The sequence below is a fragment of the Hippocampus comes genome, unplaced genomic scaffold (assembly GCF_001891065.2).
Source record: "Hippocampus comes isolate QL1 unplaced genomic scaffold, H_comes_QL1_v1.1 scaffold186, whole genome shotgun sequence".
NCBI classification, from domain to species: Eukaryota; Metazoa; Chordata; class Actinopteri; order Syngnathiformes; family Syngnathidae; genus Hippocampus; species Hippocampus comes.
In genome coordinates, this window is record NW_017806236.1 from 545,425 (window position 1) to 568,660 (window position 23,236).

The 23,236-nt window shown below is 40.0% G+C and overlaps 3 protein-coding genes and 1 long non-coding RNA gene across 9 annotated transcripts in view; 2 read left to right on the plus strand and 2 right to left on the minus strand.

The window, feature by feature from the left end:
• The window catches only part of gas2a (growth arrest-specific 2a), an 18,881-nt gene extending 8,332 nt beyond the window's left edge, over positions 1-10,549 (plus strand). For 3 of the 4 annotated variants that reach the window (XM_019857025.1, XM_019857024.1, XM_019857026.1), the window contains exons 4-8: positions 3,438-3,582; positions 5,898-5,961; positions 6,127-6,337; positions 6,409-6,516; positions 10,008-10,549. In XM_019857025.1, the coding sequence (XP_019712584.1) occupies positions 3,438-3,582; positions 5,898-5,961; positions 6,127-6,337; positions 6,409-6,516; positions 10,008-10,238 (759 nt within the window). In that variant the 3' untranslated portion in view covers positions 10,239-10,549. The remainder of the gene's footprint in view (positions 1-3,437; positions 3,583-5,897; positions 5,962-6,126; positions 6,338-6,408; positions 6,517-10,007) is intronic. The other variant, XM_019857027.1, reaches the window with a different exon arrangement.
• Positions 936-2,265, minus strand: LOC109507534 (uncharacterized). The gene is made up of 2 exons (XR_002166477.1): positions 1,582-2,265; positions 936-1,182 (listed from the first exon to the last, which is right to left on the minus strand). It is a non-coding gene; the product is annotated as an uncharacterized LOC109507534 (long non-coding RNA).
• A 633-nt stretch (positions 10,550-11,182) lies between the features above and the next one.
• On the minus strand, positions 11,183-15,776 carry svip (small VCP interacting protein). 2 transcript variants are annotated; one of them, XM_019857038.1, is made up of 4 exons: positions 15,350-15,660; positions 15,106-15,156; positions 12,953-13,069; positions 11,183-12,242 (listed from the first exon to the last, which is right to left on the minus strand). In XM_019857038.1, the coding sequence occupies exons 1-4, from the start codon at positions 15,410-15,412 to the stop codon at positions 12,228-12,230; spliced, it is 246 nt and encodes an 81-aa protein (XP_019712597.1). In that variant the 5' UTR covers positions 15,413-15,660; the 3' UTR covers positions 11,183-12,227. The 2 variants fall into 2 exon arrangements, with proteins under 2 accessions (XP_019712597.1, XP_019712598.1); XM_019857039.1 differs by lacking the exon at positions 11,183-12,242 and adding an exon at positions 13,476-13,519 and having other exon boundaries at positions 12,971-13,069; positions 15,350-15,776.
• Positions 15,777-20,144: 4,368 nt separating this feature from the next.
• The window catches only part of ano3 (anoctamin 3), a 39,998-nt gene continuing 36,906 nt past the window's right edge, over positions 20,145-23,236 (plus strand). For both annotated transcript variants that reach the window (XM_019856968.1, XM_019856969.1), the window contains exon 1: positions 20,145-20,289. In XM_019856968.1, the coding sequence (XP_019712527.1) occupies positions 20,166-20,289 (124 nt within the window). In that variant the 5' untranslated portion in view covers positions 20,145-20,165. The remainder of the gene's footprint in view (positions 20,290-23,236) is intronic.

The following is a 23,236-nucleotide window of genomic DNA, read 5'->3' on the forward strand; positions in this document are numbered from 1 at the left end:
CACACACACACACACACGTCGTGAGTTCACACTCCCTTTTCTAATCTAATTGATTCAAGACAGATTGCTTCAGGACAGCAGCAGTCGGGGTTTATTGACTCCCATAAGGCCAAAGACAGATATATGCTATTAGGTTTCACTCAATCAGCTCAAGAGAAGCTTCTCCTGTAGAATCTATTGCTGAAAGAGGTAGTCAACCCCCCAGTTTTCTTTACAATAATTAGTTCTATGCAGCCCTCCTAGTCTAAACATGGCGTTCTGATTGATATTTCGTTTGTGCAAAATGAATTAAGCAGTAAAACGGCTTACCTGTTTTCTGAAGCTGAGCCATGATTTGTTGTTACCTGAGCCCTGAGACACTATGATGTGATTTTAGGTCAACAGTAAGTGGAAAAATGGCCGCACCCTGAGATGGCTAAAAAGGAATGGATTTTGCAGCTTAACTCATATTCCACAAATGCAATACGAATCAGAATGCTGTGTTGAGAGTAGTGGAGGTGCATCGAACTTTTTATTAGACAGATCATTTTGGGATAGACTTTCTCTTTAATACATGGTCATAGGAAAATGGTAGATTAAATTCTGTAATTTATTGAATGGTAATACATCTCAAGGGGCTCCTTGGTTGTACAGAACTTTGGACAAAGACTGGCATGCGGGATGGGAAGGGATTTATTGGGCTATAACACAAAGACTAAGGAAGTTACTAATGCAGTGAGTTCATCTATACACAAAAGTACATGAATCACAGAAAAGAAAAAGATTTACGACAGTCATTTGATTTTTTTTTTTCTTCAAAGGTCCATGGCAAGTTTGAAGGGCACAATTCGACATGATGCCTCCATCCAGAGGCAAATCTGTCAAGATGCAAAATTAATACTATCCAAGACAAACAAAGTAAAAGAATATCTGATGCATGTCAGTCATTTGTGATATTTGACCAGACATGTTGCACAAGAGTGATTATATGCTTCTGTCTGAGGAAGAAAAAAAAAAAAAAAGATGAGATGGAGTTTCTTTTTAGAGGGCAAATGGGAAGCACAAGACTCCTTTGTTGGCGCTTCAGTGTGAATTGTTGATATTTGCAGTGGACCACGGTTGTACTGATGACGGTGCGTCTCCTGATTCCGGCACAGATGTGAGGAAATGCTTGAGGTCAAGAGCGCAAGACGACACAAGTTCCTGCAATAGAGATGCTATTGAGCGCATTGAAGACTCATTTACCGGTAGTCGGTCTTATCAGACAAGCTTCATAAACTAGAAAGTTGATCACAAAAGTTTGCATTATGTTGTACAGGAAACTGTATCATAGTACTGTATCATATTGAGTGCTTTTTAACGCGACCACATGAAGAGCAATGAGGCACAGAGAATCAATGACATCAGCTGAGCCTGCTTCAGACAGTGTACGCAATACTCATCATTTAAGTCAAATGGTGCTTCATCAGCTCGTCGCGGACTTGGACTGAATGTAATACTTGACACCACAAGTAAGCAAATGTCCATCTGTGTTCATGCTGCTTAACAATCCCATACTTGGTGGGACTTAAGTGATTCCAGCTGAGATAAATGATCACGTACTCTTATGTGGTTGCCGTCTCGCCATCTTCCCCTTGTGTCTTGCTTTCATATCATGAAAATGGAGGATGATATGTCTTTCGTCTTGTAATAGCACAATGGGGTATGCTCGACGGAACCACATCATTATCTTGTGAATGTTATTGCTGTCTCAGGGGCTGAAGACTTGAGTCTGTACAGATGTGACGGTAGAAGTGTTGGGAATATACCTCACTTCCTAGCTCCAGCAAGCATAATAGCACAAGTGTGAGAGGCATTGTTTGATCACGTTGAGTTTGCAGAATTTCCCCAAAACTGGACTATTTGATTTCCATGAAACTTATGTGGACGAGTGGCAACGTTTCTAAAATTAGCATGTTAGCTTGGACTTCGGCAAGCGCTCCAGGTTTGTGTGGCCCTTTTGCAAAATTAAGTGCCCACCTTTGACCGAGATCAGTGGATCTTAACCTGTGTTCGATTAAACCCCAGGAGTTCGACGGAGCCTCTGCCATTGAGGGTAAGACACACGCGGATCAACAAGTTAATTAGTTATGACACGCCCGTTTGGCCATCATTGGCTGCAGATGATCACATGACATTGCTTGTCCAATCAGTGCTCTGGGAAATTGAGTTCGCTTTGTTGTCAGCGTGTGACTGTAGTGATAGTACGTCGTACAATAAAAAAAAAAAGTATACTTATCTCTTGAGATTTTATTTCCTTTTTCTGTTTATAATAAATGCGTTTTTTTATATCTTGAATTTGTAAATTTTATTTATTTATTTGTTTGTTTGTTTATTTATTTATTTATTTTTCACTCATGAAGGGTTCGGTGAATGTGCATACTAACTGGTTGAGTTCGGTACCTCTAAAAAGGTTAAGAACCACTGATCTAGATGATAGATTCAAGATACAAAAATTGACCGGTGTAGCCACTTGCCATTCACATAAGTGAATAATAGCTTTGTGTTCAAATATGCGTGGCGCAGGCTTTACAGTGAGTCAGTAAAATTAGGAGTAAACTGAGACAAAAGAATCATTCTTTCAGTATACATTGCTGTATACTGTATACAGTAATTTTGTGACCTTTTTGTTTTGCGATCTGTCCTTAGTTTTTCTGATGTAAAATAATTGCCCGAAGTCACTACAGTGGCTTAATATAAGTTGGGAAACACTGCTCTACTGAGTGCTGTTCTAGTTTCCTCAAGTTAATAGTGCTACTGAATTTAATGGCATAATGATATAGAGTTAGGTATTTGTCACGTTTACAAGAAAAACACTTTAAAGTCAACAGTGAAGGTGTGGGGAACAGAGAAAGCCAAGGCAGAAAGAAAAACACAGGTTGTTAGTTCACACATCAAATGAAATTATGGCCACAATTACTTTTCCAGGAAAGCAATCGGACATTTACATGGATGGACAGTAAAGACCTCCAGACAAAAACAGCTCAAGGAGAGCCTGGACAGAAAAGAAAAATAACCACAACGACTGCATATTTCCAGTATGATGTCATCGCACCTTTTCTCGTAGCACAGACGCACATATCCTGTATAAAACCACAGTAAGGCGCATAAATCTCCCCAAAGAGACCATGTGGGGGGCTGTGGTGCATGAGAATGTCATCTGATCTCCAATCATACCGAACTTGGTAAAGTAGCCCCGCTATTCTGACCTGCCATCTCCAATATTGATATGTGTGCAAAAAGCTCCTCCATCCTGGGATGAAACAAGAGCCTCTCAGCAGATGGAGAAAATGGAAATGGTGGTGAGAAAGGTTTTGGTACATGGCCATGTTGCTCCGGTGTGCTGTGGATTTTACATACACGTCTTCATGAGTGATCATTTTGACTAGGATTTTCAAATCATCTGTTTATGTCTCAAGCAGGTTATTCCTAACCGGAGGATCCCATGCCGGCGGACTGCTCCGTCTGGCTCTTTCTTTGCCCGGGACAACACAGCCAACTTTCTGTCTTGGTGTCGTGAAGTTGGAGTGGGGGAAACGTGTTTGTTTGAGTCTGAGGGTTTAGGTGAGTGCACGCTTTCATGGATTTGCTTGTACTTGTACCGAGCTTCTGTGCAAAGAGCATCCTGTGGTCATAATAACACAGGCAACTGGTGAACAGACCTCATTTGAAAAATATTTCCCAAATGAAACACCTTTAAAATTATTCTGAAATGCGTAGTTGCCTGGCAGAAAGACCACATAAGAAAATAAAATGAAACATTTCCTCGAAATAATAAAGAGTTAAGGTATGTGTCACGTTTATAAGAAACATGTTTTCTGGTAACATGGTTGTAATGTGGTAATATGACGTTACAGCAATCTGATTTGATTTTTTAGTATTTCTGACAGTGCCATGAGGTGTTTTTTTTTTTTTTTTTTTTTTTAACGACCATGAACACGGATTAAAATAGTTTTTATTCCTTGCAGTTAGTTTTGATTTAATGTGACTCTACATTTTTTAGAACGGTTTCATATTACACACACACACACACACACACACACACACACACACACATTTTGTTAGTTTTAGTATTAGTTTTCTTTTGTTTTGTTTTAATATGCGGACTATAAGACGCTACTTTTTCCTAAAACTTTTAACCCTGTGACATCGAATGTGACTTATTTATACATTTTTAATGACGAGCTGCAAGCCATCAATAGATTTACCCATAGTCTCACCACATCTGACCAATCAAATTAATACGTTTGAATACTTTTCTCTGGCCTTGGTGGTGGCCTGTGCTCACGATTTGCTGTTATTGGCAATGCTGTCATGCACACACACCATTAAAACAATCGTAATACTATTAAAAACAAGTGTTTTCTGGCATACATATTAATATTAGTGTGAATGCTTGGCTCTCAGCTTTCACAGTCCAAACAAAAGCGCAGGCAGAAGAATGTCAGAAAAGTAGGCCAAGACTATGCAAATGTTTTCCTCAGCCAAGAGGAGGCACAGTTCTCCTTCCTGCTCATGTTATCTCAGTATTCTGTGTTGTGTTAGAAGGATATCTTGCGTCAATGTCTGTGATGAAATGCAGTCAGATGTACAACATGTGAGCCTCGAAGTATCACAACTACCAAGAATATTTATGTAATCGTCAATTCCTCACAAATAGCTGCTGGACCGCAGCTAAGCAATTCAAGCTATGCTAATTATTTTTGAAGGCCACATTTCACACTTATTGAGCCATCAGCTCAGTGTACGCCCTCATAACACTGAGCAGCTGACAACTGTCTCTTTGTTTTTTACTTCCGTCTTTCCCTGAAAGGAATTTGTCAGTTCAACAATACCAGGTTTGCTCCCGTGTAATGGACATAGTTTGTGTAATGTATGTTGTGGTGTGAGTCACATGCAGTGGCATAGTGTGGACCAGCAAGCCCCCAATCCGACTGGTAGTTTACCCTAGCGGTATATTACATACCGTAGTTGGTTACAATGAAAAAGTACCTTATCAGCCAACCAAAACGAAAATGTGTGCTGGTGCCACACTATCACTCTCACTCTTGATGTTCTTACATAAGGTCACTTTCATAATGGAGCACTTTGACATTTGAATTGCTTTTTCTTTGACCTCATGCTTTTCACTCTCGCTTGCAAAACCTCAAGTCCGCCAAATAAATACAAGGTGGCCTGACAGATTACAGTGGTCACACTTGTTTGTCACATCATACAACTGTTTGTCCATTTATGCACATAATGCAAAAAGGGAGAAAAAGGACAGCTTCAATAATGAAATCCGTTCGGAGAACTTAGCGAGGGGGGGGAGGGTAAGGAAGATTTTTGTTTTCATTATCTCATTGTCACTTTTGTTTCCAATGAAACCCCCAACCCCCATTTAAAATTTTTGAGGATCTGAAACCTTCAAAACCCAAACCCCTATCCACACAACTCGCTACATGGACTACATACACTGTCTGCTGTAATTTTGTATCGACTTCAATTTAAAACAATCCTCATTTTGTTCAGTTTTAAAATGCATGAGGTGCCATGTGAGCAGAATGGCTCAAAAGATGCAACGTTAATCATTCACATTTATTTGAACTTTCATCATTATCATGAACTCATCTTGGAATGGATTTTCTATACTGGATTTAAACGGTAGTGACATTTGAATAGGGTTCAACTGTTGGCATGTGAGCACATTTCCCCGAAACTAACATTATTGGTTTGCGCATGTTAGCATGATGGTGACAACTTGATTTTAGCTACCATTGTGTGTTATTTGTATGTGCTCCTTAGCACTTTTTATTCATCTTCATTCGCTGCTTGTTACTCTTAGTCAGGATGATATATTTTCTGATAACCACAAACTAACCCTGCATTTTTTTCTTAAGTTCTTCACAAGCAGCCTCGAGAAGTCTGCCTCTGTCTGTTGGAGTTGGGCCGGATAGCATCCAGGTACTGTTTAATTTTTGATATGTATTCTTCACCAACTGAGTCTTTACAAAAATGTTAATGTTATTTTGTTCGGGCATTTTTTAAAATATACAGCTCGTGCAAACATTTGGCTGATCAGCAAAATGCACACCTATGATAAATCACTGAGACTGAACCCTTCCACAGGTACAACGTGGAGCCCCCCGGTCTTATAAAACTGGAGAAAGAGATTGAACAAGAAGAGAAAGCACCTCTACCACCGCCATCGCCTGCATCCCCAGTGCACCCCCTCCCTCCATCACCCTCATCGTCACCCTCCCCGTCTCCCTCCCCATCGCCGACTCCTCCCAAAGTCACCTCGAGCAAGAAGAGCACTGGGAAACTGCTGGACGATGCTGTAATTAAACAATTGTGCTGGTGGCCTCAGAAGGCAAACATGCATAACCCATGTCTGTATGCGGTTTACAGGTAAGACATATTGCTGACGACCCCCCCTGCAGATGTCCAAATAAATTCCATGTGGAGAGGCACTCACAAGGCCGATACCGTGTTGGGGAAAAAACACTCTTTATACGAGTGAGTATATGCTACCATGTCATATGGCTTCATCACTTCAATTAACTTTTCATATCTCAAGAAACAATCTGTAAAAATAGTTACCGCGATTCTTAATCTCTGAATTTATCTGGACCTCATATAAATGACTGACGCAACTTAATATACTTCTTAATACCACCACTATAATGTAGCAGTTATAGAACCCATCACTACTATACAAAAAAAACACAATGTTCCACGTATATCATTTGGAACATTTCAGAATCACTATTTATCGAATAACAGGACAAAAAAGAATACATTTATCACACGTCATTGCTTCTTATAGTGTTAGTATGCTGTTCGTGAGTATAATGCACCCCCCAAGTTTTCTGATGGTGCACTTGTAATAGATCTCTGTTAGTGTACCTAATGCTGTGGCCAACGAGTGTACTGTATGTTGATACTGTGTGACGCACACTCTGGAATGAACGTCATCCATTGTGCAAGCAGCCTGCTGTTCTCATTGACTGGAAATGCTATTCAGTCAAATTTCCATCCCCAACCAAGCATAATGGTGAGTCATTGGCTATAAAGACAAAATAGGAGCCATGCATTCCCAAAGTGATGACCGAAATAATTCCTTTCAAAATATTTGATCAAGTATCATTCATTGACGGTCAGGATCTACTCTTCCAGGAAATCTTACTCAACTTTCATGAGTGGAGAAAGAGGAGATACATTCTCCAGTTAGTAGAGATTCGATTCGCGTATTGTCAGACCCCTTGGGATGGTGGTTACTTGGCAACCCACAACCTGGATTCACACCTCAGAGGCTCCACACAGAGGATTTACTCTTGGCTGTCCTCTCCTGTCAGCATATCATTGAGCAGCTTCCCAATTCAAATTGGTTTGAGCTAAAGATGCTGTTTTGCTTTTAAAAACGGTTACGTCACTTTATGTAATCAAAGTCTTGACAGCTAGAAGAGCGCAACATGTTGTGTAAGCTCTTTTTCATCATTTTCTTTTAGATGACAGAATACCTTAATCTTGATGGCTTGGTTACTGAGCAACCAAGGACAGGTGGTGAAGAGCTTACTCTGCCTTTGTTCACCCCAGTGTACATGTAAAGTCGTTTTTATTTATATAGTCTGGAATCAATTTGCCTTGTCTCACAAGGCCCCACAAACATACCCACATCATCTTTTACGGAAAAGGGCATTGTTCAGGCCAGAGAGAAATGTCATGGAGGTCCTGTAGTCCAACTATGTTTTCTGTCTTTCTCGGTGCATTGAATTGATTGCACCTGGACTACTTTGTTTGTCTTTGAAGATGTTCCGGCTCTCTTCTGAGAAGGCTTCATTCATTCATTCATTCATTTTCCGATCCGCTTATCCTCATGAGGGTCGCGGGGGGTGCTGGAGCCTATCCCAGCTGTCTTCAGGCAGTAGGCGGGGGACACCCTGAACTGGTTGCCAGCCAATCACAGGGCACACAGAGACGAACAACCATCCACGCTCACACTCACACCTAGGGACAATTTAGAGTGTTCAATCAGCCTGCCACGCATGTTTTTGGAATGTGGAAGGAAACCAGAGTACCCGGAGAAAACCCACGCAGGCCCGGGGAGAACATGCAAACTCCACACAGGGAGGCCGGAGCCGGAATCGAACCCGCACCTCTGCATATGAGGCTGAACAGCAGTCGAACACTGTACCACCTCTTGAAAGAGCAGACTTTCTAAAATATATCTCATTAGAATGTCCAAGTGTACGTAGTGTGCCCCATGAGTGAAGTCGCAGTCATACAAAGTGCGAGCTGCATCATTTGACCTGTGAACGTCACTCAGCCCTCACTAAAGATGCTTTCATCAAAATTCTGCAGAGAGTTGAACCGCCAGCAGCTGCTGTTACTAAAAAAAAGAAAGAAACTGCAAATATAATCATGAGGCGCCATGGTGTGCAGGTCAGGCCTGTGAGACGCTCTCTGTTCCAAGAATAAAGGAGGTGGCTGTAGTTCCAGTACCTCCTCACTGTTGGTGAGAGGTGCTGTCAAATATACGCCTGAGGGCCCCTGTCCTTCTCCGTGCTGCCAGTCACAAGAGCGCCGGTCGTGTCCCAAAGCGGCATGATTGAAACGCCTCAGCGACACGCAGCTCCATTAAATCCACAGTCACAAAGCCTGAAGGCCTGCTGCCGCTGATTGGAAGCACCGCCCCGCCAATGGCCTCTAGATTGATTCTTTTAAGAAGCTTATAAATGTTGCATGTTTGGGGCTGCGGGGCAGGAAGTCTCATATCGCAAACTGAGGTGACGATCTCACTTTGGATCCAACGAGCAAGGTTAGCATTTTTCTGTTAGGAAACAACAGTGTTTATAATAACCTGTGCAGTCTTTATTCTGAGGGGGACATTTTTTTGAAGCAGTTTGCTGTAGTGTCGGTGTAATGATGTATTAATGAGGTAGCTGGTGAAATGCTTCCATTGTCAGGCACAAACGAGGAAGGCCTTGAACAGTGCTTTTGTCCCAGCCTCTATTTCTTCTCCAACGTTGCCATGGTAGCCAAGGGTGAGAATGTACCCTCAGATGGCAGAGGGCACGATTTGGAAGAAAAACTGAGTGGAAACAACAACAACCAGAGAACATGATCAATTGTCAATTGAAACCGTTCCTGAGGGTATGATTTCACAAGAAAAGAGAAATCAATTTACTCGTGACTGTAGAAAACAATGAATTGAGGTGAGAAGAGTGACATTCACAACTTAAACTCGGATATATCTTTCATGAAATTTTATGAATTTATTCCTAGTAGTCTATTCTCTTTATTTTGAATGTTTCTCTTGGCTACTCTGCTTCCAGTACTTCTATGTGGATTTTTTTTCTCAGTCAGATTTCAGCTTCTATGTATTGCCATGTTAATCTAATCTGTCGGGACCTTCAGAATCAGTCGTGCCGGCCAATGTAACTTCATCTATATGAGCAATGGGACTATATCGTGAACCCATCAGAATTCAAATTTGTCCTCACTGGCCCTCAATGAGATCAACATTTTGTCATCCTCTGATTGATCGTCCAGAACAAAACTTGCTACTGCCAAGTTCGACAAGCAAAACAAGTCTGTAGCAAGCTACACGCACTATCGTCAACTCTGATGAGTAGAAAGCATTTTTTTAAATGTTTTCTGTTTTTGTCATGTTATAAGATTAATATTGTGTTTGTAATATCGATAGTCGTGGTATTAAGAGGTGGATTAAGTGCAGCAAATGCCAAATTCTAACAGTACATCTCGTACAGTACATTTTTGTCAGATTTCTTCATGAGATGGAAGGAGTATTCTTTTTATTTCAATGAAAACATCCTCTCTGGATTAGCTTGCTGTCCGTGTTATTAGGCCGTATGGAGGGGGCCAAAGCTCCCCTGCCTCAATTCAATAACCTAAAACATCAAAGTGATTCTCGTCTTCAAGCCAAATCCCCAATCAGGGAAATGCCAAGAATCCTCCTATATCTAATCCTGTTTACATGTCCTCAGATGCTGCACAACAAGCATGTGATGGTGCGTGTGGGAGGAGGCTGGGAGACGTTTGAGAGCTACCTGCTCAAGCACGACCCGTGTCGAATGCTCCAAATCTCCCGTGTGGAAGGGAAGACATCCCCCATCGGCGGCAAAGGCCTCAGCATCAAGGACCTAACGCCTGACAGCTACCTGGTGGTGGCGGCCAACTATCGCAGCAAAAAGTCAACACAGGAGACCGCACCATGATGAGGACTGCAGCTGTGAGATGTTCAATGGAGAGACATTTAAAACTCACATAATTGCAAGATAATGTGTCAACTGGCTATACATGCTGTACATTTCCTATCATAATATTATAACAAACTTATTTTTTTCAAAATGTTCTTCTTTATGTGCCTATAAGGGTGTACCTTTATTCTTAAAAACTGACTTTTTGAACTGTACGTAGGTACGTTTATTTTTTCTGAATTTATGCCAGTGGACTTTCAATGTTTTCTTTCCGTTAACAAAAAGTGGAAACGAGGGGACCACATTAAAAATGCAACTGTGATACTTAAGTGAATGTTGATTTAGAGTTAAAAAAAAAAGCCCAGCCTCAACTGGTTTATTATGGTGTTCACAGAGCACCCCCACATTTAGTATTAGTATAAACTCTTCAAAAATGTGTAAGATAAGAAAATAAGAGCACAGAAAGCAAGAAGATTGAATTTTTAGTCTAAAAATATTTATGCTCGTAGCATGTTGACACTACGCCTATTAATGTTATTTTAAAAATCAAAATAAATTAAAAATTGGAAAATGAATGAATATTGTCAGCTTCACCATAACGGGTTTCCATGCTCTCGCTTGTCTTTATTTGTTCTGCTTTGCTGCCCCCTAGAGGTAAAGAAATACAGTTCTTGTGCTCCTCGATGGTGCGCACATCGAAGTTAGCTTTTAGTTAGTACAGTATAGTAAATACGTATCGAATTTAACAACTGGAAACAATGTTTTTTTCCCCATAAGTGTAGGTTTCCTCGTTCAATTTTAAATAAGCGTCTAACTTTGAGGGGAGTAAAACTGTCACAAAGAAAGCCCAAGATGGCCTTAGTAGCAGCCCTTCGAATTATGACGCTTTACAATTCATGCCACTGATAATTTGTTTCATATTCTGAATGTACAGGAAACATCTGCATACAAAATCCACATAGTCAATTCAGAAATATGACTTTATTGTAGCAAATTACATTGGCTTGATTATCTTTGCGACCAAATGCCGAAAGCGTGTAAAGATCAAGTCAAAGCAGTGAAAAATGCACTTACCGGTAGCTCAAAGTTAAATACCATCATTATTAATCCTTCACTTCTTCACAATATTCTATTCACATTGTAGTTTTCTGCTAATTCAAGTGCACACACACATACAACTGTTCTTGGGGGGAAAAAAAGATTACATATGACAAAGCAGTTCTTAAAAAATTCAGCAGTTTAACCACGTGCCTCCCATATGTGAAATTCATGGCAGGCTGCTGCAAAGTGTAAGCGTGCTCAAAATAAGATTCTCAAGTGTAGTGTTAGATTATCAGTGATGCAGCCGGAGTAGGTTATTCACACTCCTGATGCGACATTTGAAAGTCTGGCATTGTTTGCATATCGTCACCTTCCAAAAATAATTTTTAAAAAAATTTCCAAAAAACTGAACCAAATTCTGATTATATTTACAAATAATTTTATTTCGGAGTTAGAAACGAACGATCTGTTTCAATAGCTGATTTTAGCAGAGGTGGCCCACATCATGAGATGTTTAAGGCAAAAATAGTATTATTTGTCAAAATATAATTTTGGCCATTACTTAAAGAAGGTGACGATATTCAACTCGAATTTGCACTGAGTCGCCAAACATTAATGAGAATTTTCAAACTGTGAAAATGGGTTTAAACAGTGTAAAGAGTCTAAATCATGTTTGGAAAAAAGTCATATACAATGTTGTGTAGTGAATATTGATATTCAGATTATTGTGTTAATGGAATTTATAACTAGTAAGACCCACTGGGCTTGTCCAGCTGGTTTGGCAACAGGGCTGCGGCTCTTGGTGTTCCTGCCCCAATTAAAGCTAACGGATCAGCATTGAGCACGTTGAGCCATTTGTCTCAAACTCAAACCATCTCAGAAATCAATAGCTGTAGAAGTGGATAGCTGTTCAAAACATCTCGCAGTGATCCCTCTGTGGTTTTGGACCTTTGCACTTGCACTGTTTCACCCCACCTGCCACTACAGAGCAACACACACAAACAAAAATAATTAATTTGTGTATAGTGTTTCATTTCAGTGGACGATGTGCTGCTCCTTCTGGTGTGCCAGCCTTGGCCAACTGAGGGCAGTATAATACAGACATAAGGGTACGTATATGTACATGGAGACAATCAGTCACTCAATAAGCCACAGTAAGATTAGTTGTTCTTTGCAGAGGATAAAGAAAACATGCCCGTAAACATTTTTATATTACCTGTGTTGAAGGGTCATAACACTGCAACAGTGCTACCTTTTTTTTGAAGAATTGTTCATCATCTGCCAAACTCCACTTGGTGTGAACTCATTGAGTGATTGTTTAAAATGTGAAAAATGATTCAATTACCCAGTTGCCGCTTAAGTCCATATTTCACTGTGTGGCCAAAGTTGGTGAGTGTTGGTTTTTCATCAGGGTTCATTCAAGTTTGCAAAGACATTTGCAAACTGTTTTTCTTGTCGTCATCACATTTTGAAAGTTTAAAAAAAAAAACGTTTTACGACTGTTAAAACTATTTACGAATGTCAGGCGTCAACGTCTGAGCGAGCTTGAATGAACCCTGACGGAAAAAAACATTTACCAACATGCGCAAGCCTTCACTGCTCAGTGAGAAACAGGCTAAAAATAGGCAAATTTTTTATATGATCTTTTCTTATTGTTTATCTTCAACGCAAACAAGCACAAAACGGCTTACCTTCAACCCGCCCCCACTGCCAGACACAGATGTACTCATCTTCTGTTTCTCAATCTCTTCTTGCTTTTTTCTTTTCCTTTCAACCGCTTCTGGGTTTTTAACACCCCTGTGTGCTGTCTGAGAAAGAACCAGGAATGTTAAATTGCAGGTTTTGCTTTGAACAAGAAAATAAGAAATATATGAACAGTGCTAGGGTTGGATCCAAATAGCGTGCTATTTTGAAAACGACAACAACAATAACAAAATCAAGCAATAAGGGAGCAACCAGCAAAGCGCCATACAGGAGTACTGCCAGAAAAGTATGACATTCAGAGACAGGTTACACAAAAGATGTGCTGCATTATGGGTGCTGCATTATGGGTGGGTTAAGATCCAGCATTTTTATTTGTGGTAGGAAGTGGGGATAGCAGTTTTTATTTCGCACAGTGCCAGAGTGAGCCTTTTTTTTCTCTTAGGGAGACCAAGAAGGATGTGGAAGACGAGGTAAGGGACAATCCAGAGTCACCTATTTGTACCCACTTACCTTACGGCTTTTGTGTGGCTCTTACGGGTGTGCAAGTGGCTTCTCTGGACAGTAAAACATTGCTCACTAAAGACCATCATAACTTCCTTTCTAAAAATGTATCAGTCGACTTAAAGACATATGGCAGAGCTCTGCAAACAAATTCCTTTTTCACAATGTACTCATGATGTCTGTTTACCAGTAAAAAGATTGGTTCAGAAATATCCTTCTCAAACATTTTAGCAGATTTCCTCAAATTAGTGGCCTCTATTCTAAACAACACCGTGCGCTCAAATAAGGGCTGCCCCTCCTCGACAACATGATGGTGCCACGAGATGATGGTATCCATTATTATCACAACACGTACCTTTCAGACAGCACACTTATCTGTAAAACTAAATTTAGCAGCTGAGTTTAAATAGAAAGTTCTGCTTTAAGCACAACATTCTAGAGCAAAAACTTTTAAAATACATCTTCCCTTCCCATATTTTGCTGGCATGGCCGCTTTAAAGTGCCTCGTTGTTGGCCGTGAGTATGTGCATATCACATTAAGGCGTAAGTAACAGGAGGGAGATGTTTTTTTTTTCTTTCAAGTCCAACTTGACAGCCAGGATGTGGACAGGGGCTTCAAGCTGTTGTGGCCGCTTTAGAGTGCTTCGTTGTTGCAGCATTGAAAAGCAACAGAGGAAAAGCGATACAGAGAATGTAAAGCAGATATATATTTGCGGCTCAAACGTGTAGTTAATTGTTGGCATTAGAAATTTACAACATAAAGTAGCATGCATTTTTCCAGGTCACGGTAGTTGTATTTGATTAACAAGTGACAATTTAGCAGGGTGTGGTTATAGAGCAATCCATGGACACGCAAGCAGCGTTTGACAGAGGTTTGAGTTGCAAGATTTGATGCTTCATTTTATATACTTAGCATTTTTTTTTATCACTCAAATTTGGCAGGGGGTTTAACTACTCTCAACACCGGTGTGTCAAATTTCGAAGAAATTTATTTTCACCTCGCAGGGATGTTCAAGAAATAAATCAGCATTGCAACTTTAATTTCCTATATATAATTTTCTATACATACACAGTTTTTTAAATCAGTAAATTGCTTGGTCTGTACTTTTGAGAATATTATGCAACTTCAAGTACTCGTGCCTTTTCTAGACATTTTTCGAGTTTTGTCATTGCTTCCTACATGTTTTTCAGTGTTTTTTTTCGTTCAGTAGATTTTGCTTTAGCAATCATAATTTTCCCCATTTGTCATGTCCTTGTTTCTTTCGATACTTATTTGTCATGTCCTTGTTTATCGTAGTTGCTTGTTATTGATAATACTAGTGTAGCCTGTACTACCGGAGACAAATCCCTTGTGTGTTCTCCATACTTGGGTAATAAAGATGATTCTGAGATTTATTGTTTTCAACTTTTTAACTTTATATATTTGATAACATATTGACCTGGATTCCCTTCTAAAAGTGAATTAAAATAAACTTGATGGCAGATTAAAACCCAAAAAGCGCCCAGAGCACCAAGAACATCCTGTCACTGAAACGTCACATGATAGCTTCATGAAGGTGGGGTCATTTACTACTATTGCAGGGGTCTCTGCTGTGTATGAAAACGTTAAAGTGTTTCTTTTCCAAACACACATTTTTACCTCTTGTTGTCTTTTCTCTGCAGCCTCAGCTAACTGTCGCCTCCTCGTCTCCTGGAAACACGACAGAAGTCCTGAGCTTGACAAGTAAACAAATCCAAATTTGGTTAACCGAGCGATAGGCAGAGCATGCCAGTGTAATGCTAAACAAGAACAAAATCTATCGGTAATATGAAGGCCTACAATTCCAGAGTATCAGCACAGACATTGTTTTCCAAAAAGTTATTTGTCAGGGGTGGTTACATACTGGATCTGGAGTGTCAATAGCGTCGTCGACTGCCCCACCAAAGCAGGGTAAGCACATCCCCATTCTGCACTTTTAAGCAAAAGGCAACGTTGAAAATGAGAACTTGGCGTCTATCTCCTTTGTGTTGTTGCTAAAACTGCCGACTAATACCGCCTGTGAACACGACCCTGTGAAATTGGTGGTCAAAAGAGAAGTAAGAGGCAGCTTCTACTCTTAAAGACTGTCCAGGCTACGTGCTGAGGCGTGACGTCGACGTTAGCTTCGGTTCACATTAGCATTCAAACTGAAAAGCTAAAACTGCGAAGCACAGCCCCGTCGGTGACGTATGCAAACCAGCCAGTGGATATACTGTACAGTACAGGTATTATTCTCTTCGCACCTCTTGTTCAGACACCGCTACATGTGGAAAGGAGTCTGTTAACGTCAAATATTAAATGTCCTAGTGAGCTTTGGTGACAGTTTAACCCATAGACATCTATGTTTAGTCCAACGCAAGGCTAACCAAATGCACTGTGACATGTTCAAGAACAGTAAATCGTACAAACACGACCCTTCCGATAACAACATATGTTGTGAAACAAAATTTAACTCTGTTTTTCAAAGTAATTTATTTTTTTGTTGTTGCCAAGAACATTTGTGAACAACTTTGTGTTAGTGCATTCATTAGTTCTCCTAAGAGGTGATGTTGAACACAACTCGGGATCACGTAAACGCTGATTTTAATAGCTTATGCAGTAGCACCATCTTGTGGGAAAATAATATAATTGTCAGCGCGACAGGCACTCAGAAATAATGGGAGTCCAACTGTTCAGCTCTTCCTCAGTTATGATTGACTGCTTTTTGAAAACCTCCGTGACTGGCACCATAATTGCAATATGATCATATCATATTCACAACACAAATATTTTTCTTTTAAAAAATGTACCGTATCAAACTGAATGACATATTCCATAATGTTTTGCTGCTGAAATACCTGCGGGTGGGACTTGCATCATATAAAATTGCATTAATCTAATGAAACAAAGTTATGACCTTTACAAACGTTGATTTATTGCACCACATTCAACCCAAGTCCACTTTTGAAAATATATTGTCCTCTTGTTGTAATTGGTTGAAAGATGGAAGAGTGACGTCCATGCTTTTTGAGAGGGTGAGTGATGCTCCATAAAGCACTTCCATCAAATCAGTAGTCTCAAGCTTGACAGTTTAATGCTGGAGCCGATTTCACCCAACAAACACTTCAAACTCCTCCCCTCCATCCTGGCTCCAGCGTTCCAGGTTATTTTACAGCTCAAAGTGCGGCACTGTGGGGGAATGGCAGGCTCGTGAGATTATGCAGCCCTTACAGGTGTACATATGTCAGGCACAAAGTTACTGATGGATGATTTATATTGATGACACATGGACGGGAAAGGATTTCAGGATGTTGATGGCTCCTCAGGTAAATTCTTCAAAACAGTATAGTTCTCAGTGAAAGGAAGTGAGTTTCTCTTATCTGTAATCATAGACCATATACATATTGGAAGATAGTTTTAATAGTGAAGTCACTTTTTTATTTTATAAATAAGAATAGAAATAGTTTATATATATCAACAAATGCATTCTTGGCTATCATCCCATTTTCAATTAAAATGTGGCTGTTATGTTAATTATTCTAATACAGTACTATAAAAGGTAACTGAGAATGCTTATTCAGCAATTTTATGAGCAGCAGCAGTTATATATACACGCGGTTAACAAACTATGTTAGTGATATTATAGGCAGATTAATGATAATCAACCATAATATTAAATAAACATAAAGTGTCGTTCATGTGGTGGCCACGAACGCCTAAGACTAAAAGTTCACGACAATGGTATTTCTTTACCGATGCATGCTCATTATACTTAATGTAAATAGCTAAATAATAGAAGAACTTGGTCTCACCACAGTCACTAAAAATAATTTTCTGGACACAGTGAACTTTTTGGAAACCACTAAGTACAGTACATAATTCATTCTTGTCATGCCTTAAAGTTATGCTGTTAAATTGCCACACCTTTGGACAGAAAACAATAGATGAAACCAGACCATACGGTATTGATTTATTCATGAACTCTGAATGAACGCAACATACAACCGACATGCAATGTCAGCATGTTGGTGTCCATATCCTCTTGAACAGCAGATGATGTGGTCATCCCAGTAAAATGCAGTACAGAATTAAAAAAATAATTCCACTTAAATGTTTACAGATTAATGAGGAACACATTATATCTTATATGCATAAATGTCAGTGGTGAGACCGAGCATGACAGCCATTCACTTTAATGAGCTGCTTTTGAATGCACGCATGCATGCCTGCCCGAACTTCTATTAGTCATCACATATCATCAGGGCCTGAGGCATGCGTACACAAATATGTAAACACTATGATCATGCTCTGATTCCTAATAGGACGATGTTTACATATACTGTATGTGGAGATGAAGCCTCAAGTCCAGTTTAACTGTTTGCAGTACAGTATTGACAAAAAAATGATGATATCAAAGTCTGTGTTAACCCTTCACAGGGCATTTATTGCAATAAGTGGAATTAAAAGACCAATATCAAAGTGCATTATAATATATTCATATGATTGTATGACCCAGAATGTTCTGAAAGTTATTTTTGTCTGTGCTGTATCATATATATACAGTATATATGATACATTTGTAACACTGCTCACTACTGAATTAGCTAAAGATGACAAATTGGAATCAAGCTTTTTTTTCTGTGCAGAATACATTTTTAGCTTTTAAAACCAAAGAAGAGGCTCAGTTTTCATGACGCCCGAGCGTGGCATAATTCTGTGCAGAGGCAGGTTAGAGCAGGTTAATATTGGTCATGTCGCGGATGAGGGTAGGTTGACGGATCTTCGTGAGGGAGAGCTGCGCTACTATGAGAGTGGTCACAGCCAACTTCAATCATGGCCAACTATACAATGATTCAGAGGGTTTGATGCCCGTTGTTCACCATTTTTTTTTCATGAAATGCGCGTTAAACCAGCTGTCTACCCTGTGCCGCTGTTAGACATGGTTTTAGCAGATGTGAGGAATAGAAACTGTCAGTCTGTCTGGCAAATCTCAGAGACGATCATTCTGCCATGCCAGTCCATCCAGCTTGGCAAACGCGCCCTGCACTTTTTTGCTTGTATTCCCCTAAATATCTACAGTGTACATGGGAGCCTGTAAGGATGAAGCAAAAACAGATTTTGGACACAAGTATTCAATCATCTTGTATGTAAATTGGTCGAAATATTTGTCTCTATATCACCAGGGCTGGATATTATTTTTAGAATAACTCTTTCATTTGTGTTAAATTCATAAATGTTTATAAAATGCAGTTATTGCTTTGTCATGATCGATTACTGTGTCAAGATTTCTGAGGTAAGAAAGTGAATCGTTGATTTTTGCAATCTAAATATACAATCATTGAGGGGGATCTGACTACATTTGGAAAGCACTAATATGAGCTCAACACTTTCCCGCTCACTTTCAAAGATGTCTTCTTATTTGATGGAAAGTGTTTTTGGCTTTTAGCAATCACTAATGCAGGCTGTTTAAAGAGCTGTTTTGATGTGCGCTGGCTCTGAGAGGCCATGATGTAATGGACGCTCTACAATTAAGATGCCCTTGAGGTTGCACACGCATTGCACACGCATTCTCTTTACCTCATATTTATGTACTAGATGATATCTGTTAACTCCGCCTTTATTTTTATCTATCTATTTATTTATTTATTGATCAAGTAGCTGGTGAGTGAAGATTTCTGTGTGCACTCAGGCTAACATGTGCACATCCATTCCAATAATGACATTTGTTTCAGTGTAGTCATGGTCACATCGTATTTTACATTTCAGTCAATAGTGAGGCATGGTGCACATTTTCGTGAAAAGATGAATGTAGTGACATTGGGCTGTCTCTTGTTTAAATAAATAATCATCCAGGCAGGAAGTTCATCTAGGAAGTACCTGCTCATGTATCGATCTAATAATGTCTCCATGCCTTTTGAAATTCTTAATGACAGGTTTTCACTCCATGAGTGCAGTCATATCAGATCGAGACACTCTCACTTTTAATTTGACCACTTGCCAAATGTTTTAGCATATCTACTTGCACTTTGTCAATCAGTGTGGTTGCAATAATCTTCATTAATGGCCGCCGAGCCCAACAGGGAGTTGACTAAATATGCTTATTCAGGGGGAAAAAAATGCTTCAGCTTCCTTTCTGAAGCTTCAGACCGTGCTGGTAATGATTGCTGCTGCTATCATGGGCAAAAAAATCACTGTTGCAATACAGTGTGCACCAGGCTGTCTGGCCACTGGCTCTTTTCTTCTGGGGCTCCATCAAGGTGACATGAAGTAGGCTGCAGTCCAACCTGTGCATGGAGATTCATCACTGAGTCACGGTGTTTGGATACTGAGCGCAGCCTGCGGCACTTCTTGTTGGTCCCGATGAATCCGATGCACATCAGCCGCGTATCGAATGCAAATGTCTCACTTGTCATGCCATATTTGCACAGGGAAGTAATTCAAATGAATGATTAGAATTGATTTCTATTCTGTCATTTGTATGATTTTGGTCCTAATATTTTGGCTTGAAAGGGTCAAAATATTCAGCTTTCAGTATGATGCAGTGCACTTACCAGTATGCAGGATACTACTACGATCTAAACTTGACACAGATCTGATCACCTGGATCGGATCAGCATGTATTTGCATTTTTATCCAAAGTGCTTTGAGACAATATGACATGCGCTTGTCGTGCAGGAGGATCATGTCATCAGGACAGTTGCATGTGGATGCCCCTGCTGGACAACTGGGCCTGCCGCTCTTCTGCAGGCCTCAGCCAGTCAGCCTCCTGGAGCTTCTCACCTGTCCACACCCACTCTGGAGACACCCAAAGCGACCAGACCTCTGGTGAGTTTGCGCCATTCAACATGCGCAGTGTTCTTCTCGCCGAGGCCTGCTTTTTGGGACGTTTCATTTTTAATGTGACAGGTTGTGTAAGAATAGATTCAAATAAATTCCAAATATATAGAGATAATTTTACATTGAAGAAGAAAATCTTTATTTATTTATATTTAATGTATTGAAGTATGCTTAATCGTTGGGCTAACAAATAATAGTGATAGATGATGTATAATTGATAATTGGTGGAAAGTGCGCTATTTGAAGTTTGTGTTTTGAATATGTTTCGCATTTTATTTCATGAAACAATGATTGGTCTCACAAACAATGACTCATCCATGTAAGAATCTGATTTTAGTGAGATTATAAAGAAACCTTTTACAAGCGAGTTTCTTTGGTATCCTTGATCCATGATTTTTGTGCACAATTAAGGAATGAAATTTAAATGCTGTACTGGACTTCCTTCTCCCGCCTTTATGACGATTAATTTCTTCTTGTAGTTTCAAAATTGTAACGCCTCACTTGACTCAGTAACTGTCACAATATTTCAAAAATATGAGTTACTCGTTATATTACTTTGTTACTGCCTAAATTTAATAGATAACAATTAAAACATTATTTTTGTTACATGGTCCTCCCAACACTGGCAAGTGTGTCCTATTTTACAACTATTGCAAATGAATGACTAGTGTGTTTGGCCGACTCGTAATTATACTACTGTTAGGTCACATGTCAATTTCTTAGGAACGAAATTTGGCATGATTTTTTTTTTCCAGCACACTAGATTTTTCATAGCATCATGAGTGTAGACTCCAAACCACACAAATAGTACAGTTAGCGATGCAATTGTAATTGTACATAATGCAACCACATTATTGCCGTCATTTATTTTTACTTTCCTTACTTGAAATAATTATTTAATGTATTTACAGGTTCTAGGTTAAATCAATGATGGCAATTATCCTGTTTTATTTCACAAAAACCCGGGATTTGAACATGGCTGGGGAGACTTTTTCAATCCCTTGTACACGAAGGTTGCAGTCACCAGATTGTCCTCAGGATGGCAGTGTTGAGCTTTACCGAGGTCTGGTTCTCCCTGCAGTGCTGTCATCTGACCTACATTTGAGCATGCAGGAAAGGAAGAGCTGACATTTTAAACGAGTCTGACCCTACAAGAGATGCTTGATTATTTATTAAGCGGTCCGGCACAAGGAATGTTGGTAGGTTCCAGTTTAAATGGCGCGTGGCAATGCCTACCATTCTCCCTGCCACAAGTCGCCATCCCTACGTCTTAACAGTGGGGGGAGGAGGACAGCAGATGGTATTTGCATCGGCATGGCACCTGTCCGCCTCTCCTCCAAATTGTAAATGTTCTTATGTTCCACTGACAAGCTCCACCGTTCAGGTCTTGACTGGCGCCCTTTGTGCTTGACTTTTAGATGGGATGTGTGACCTTGCAAGTTAAAGATCCAATTCTACTTTGGAGAAGCATGTAGAAAAAAAAGAGGATAGTGTTTCAGTGATGTACACTTGTGTGTGCGAGTAAATCACAATCATCATCATATTCCGCATACCGTGGCACATGGATTAGCCGAGAAATAAAATGCACTCTTGTGTCCTCTGTCTTCCCTTCTGAGAAATAAGACAAAATTGAACCATCGGTTTTAATATCCGGTTAGCAGCTGTACTACAGGACGGAAGCGGTCGTTCTCGTGACTAATGTGTAACAATTAGCTTCCAAGCAGGGCTGCCCTGCAGCAGTGTGTCTATCGATTGTCGAACATTTTGCGCATAGTTTGAGATGCCAGAGCAGATTGTTCAGGCCAGATTGAGTTAAATGCATCTGGCCTCTCTTTGTAACTGCATTGTTACTGCTGGCTAGTCAAGTTCGGATATGTTGGTGCAGTCATTGTGTGATACTCTACTGTACAAGGCAGCCACTTTAGTTGCATATTCGGATGACATCAAATACGAGGGATGTACAAAATAAAAAACGCGGGAATGCAGTAGCTGTAGAATTGCACTGCATCATACCGAAAAGTGTTTCTTGTCTTTTGAACATTTTAATTAGCTACACAACAAAATTGTTGGTCCCACTCTGTTAAGCCAACCCCAATTTCTTTCAAAAGAATGTTGGTCAGGAAAACTCGCCTCCACCGCGGCTTGGCCCCAGTTCAGAAGGAACCATGCAATCAAATCTGTTTATTTACTGTGACATATGCTTCGTGACCAAGGTCACTTTTCAGCGGTGGAAGTCTATCCTCATTCAAAATGGTGCCTGGGAGAGACAATTGCTTAACATAATTCAGCATTAAATCAGTTTTACATAACCAGTAACACAGAGTGATCAAAACCCCAGCAGCTGACGGCATTGGAAAGATTTATTTGAAAAGACAACTTTTTTTTTTTCCTGACTTCACATACTGTACTCTATTAGCTGATTGTTTGATTTCGCTGTCTGTTTGCTTAGGTTTGCCCTGTCTCAGAAATGCGCTTGATCAGACTTTGACCATACTCAATCACTGGCACAGCAATAAATCTGGATTTCCCGGCCAGCTCAACACCCCCTTTTTCAGACCAATATCACGACCATAAAGTATTCACTCTTTGAATCACTGCTAGAGTACCGATACCTCCAGTACTTTTGACATATAAAATTTGATATTTTAAAATGTTGAACCTCCCGTGTCCTGATTCTGGTTTTGTTTGGATTACATTTGGTTTTGTTTCCTTCGGCATCTTTTTTGCCTCCACCTGTTCTTGTCATCCGGGTCCCTTGTGTGAACAATCAGCTCCCTCAACCCTTTGTGTCTTGTCCACGTGTTCCTTGTCTGGTCAATTTGCTCGTATTTATTTCCCTGGTTTATGTCAGTCTTGATCAGATCGTTTTGTCATGTTGCGTGATGGTAGTGGACCCACAAAAAAGCAGGGAGGGAGGAGAAACAGGCTGTACTGC

Coding starts and splice junctions, on each gene's coding strand:
- svip (XM_019857038.1), bottom strand. CDS start 15,412: ATGGGGATGTGCTTACCCTGCTTTGGTGGGGCAGTCGACGACGCTATT. Junction 15,157..15,349: donor CTATTGACACTCCAGATCCA/GTATGTAACCAC, acceptor TCGTGTTTCCAG/GAGACGAGGAGGCGACAGTT. Junction 13,070..15,105: donor CAGAGAAAAGACAACAAGAG/GTAAAAATGTGT, acceptor GTTCTTTCTCAG/ACAGCACACAGGGGTGTTAA.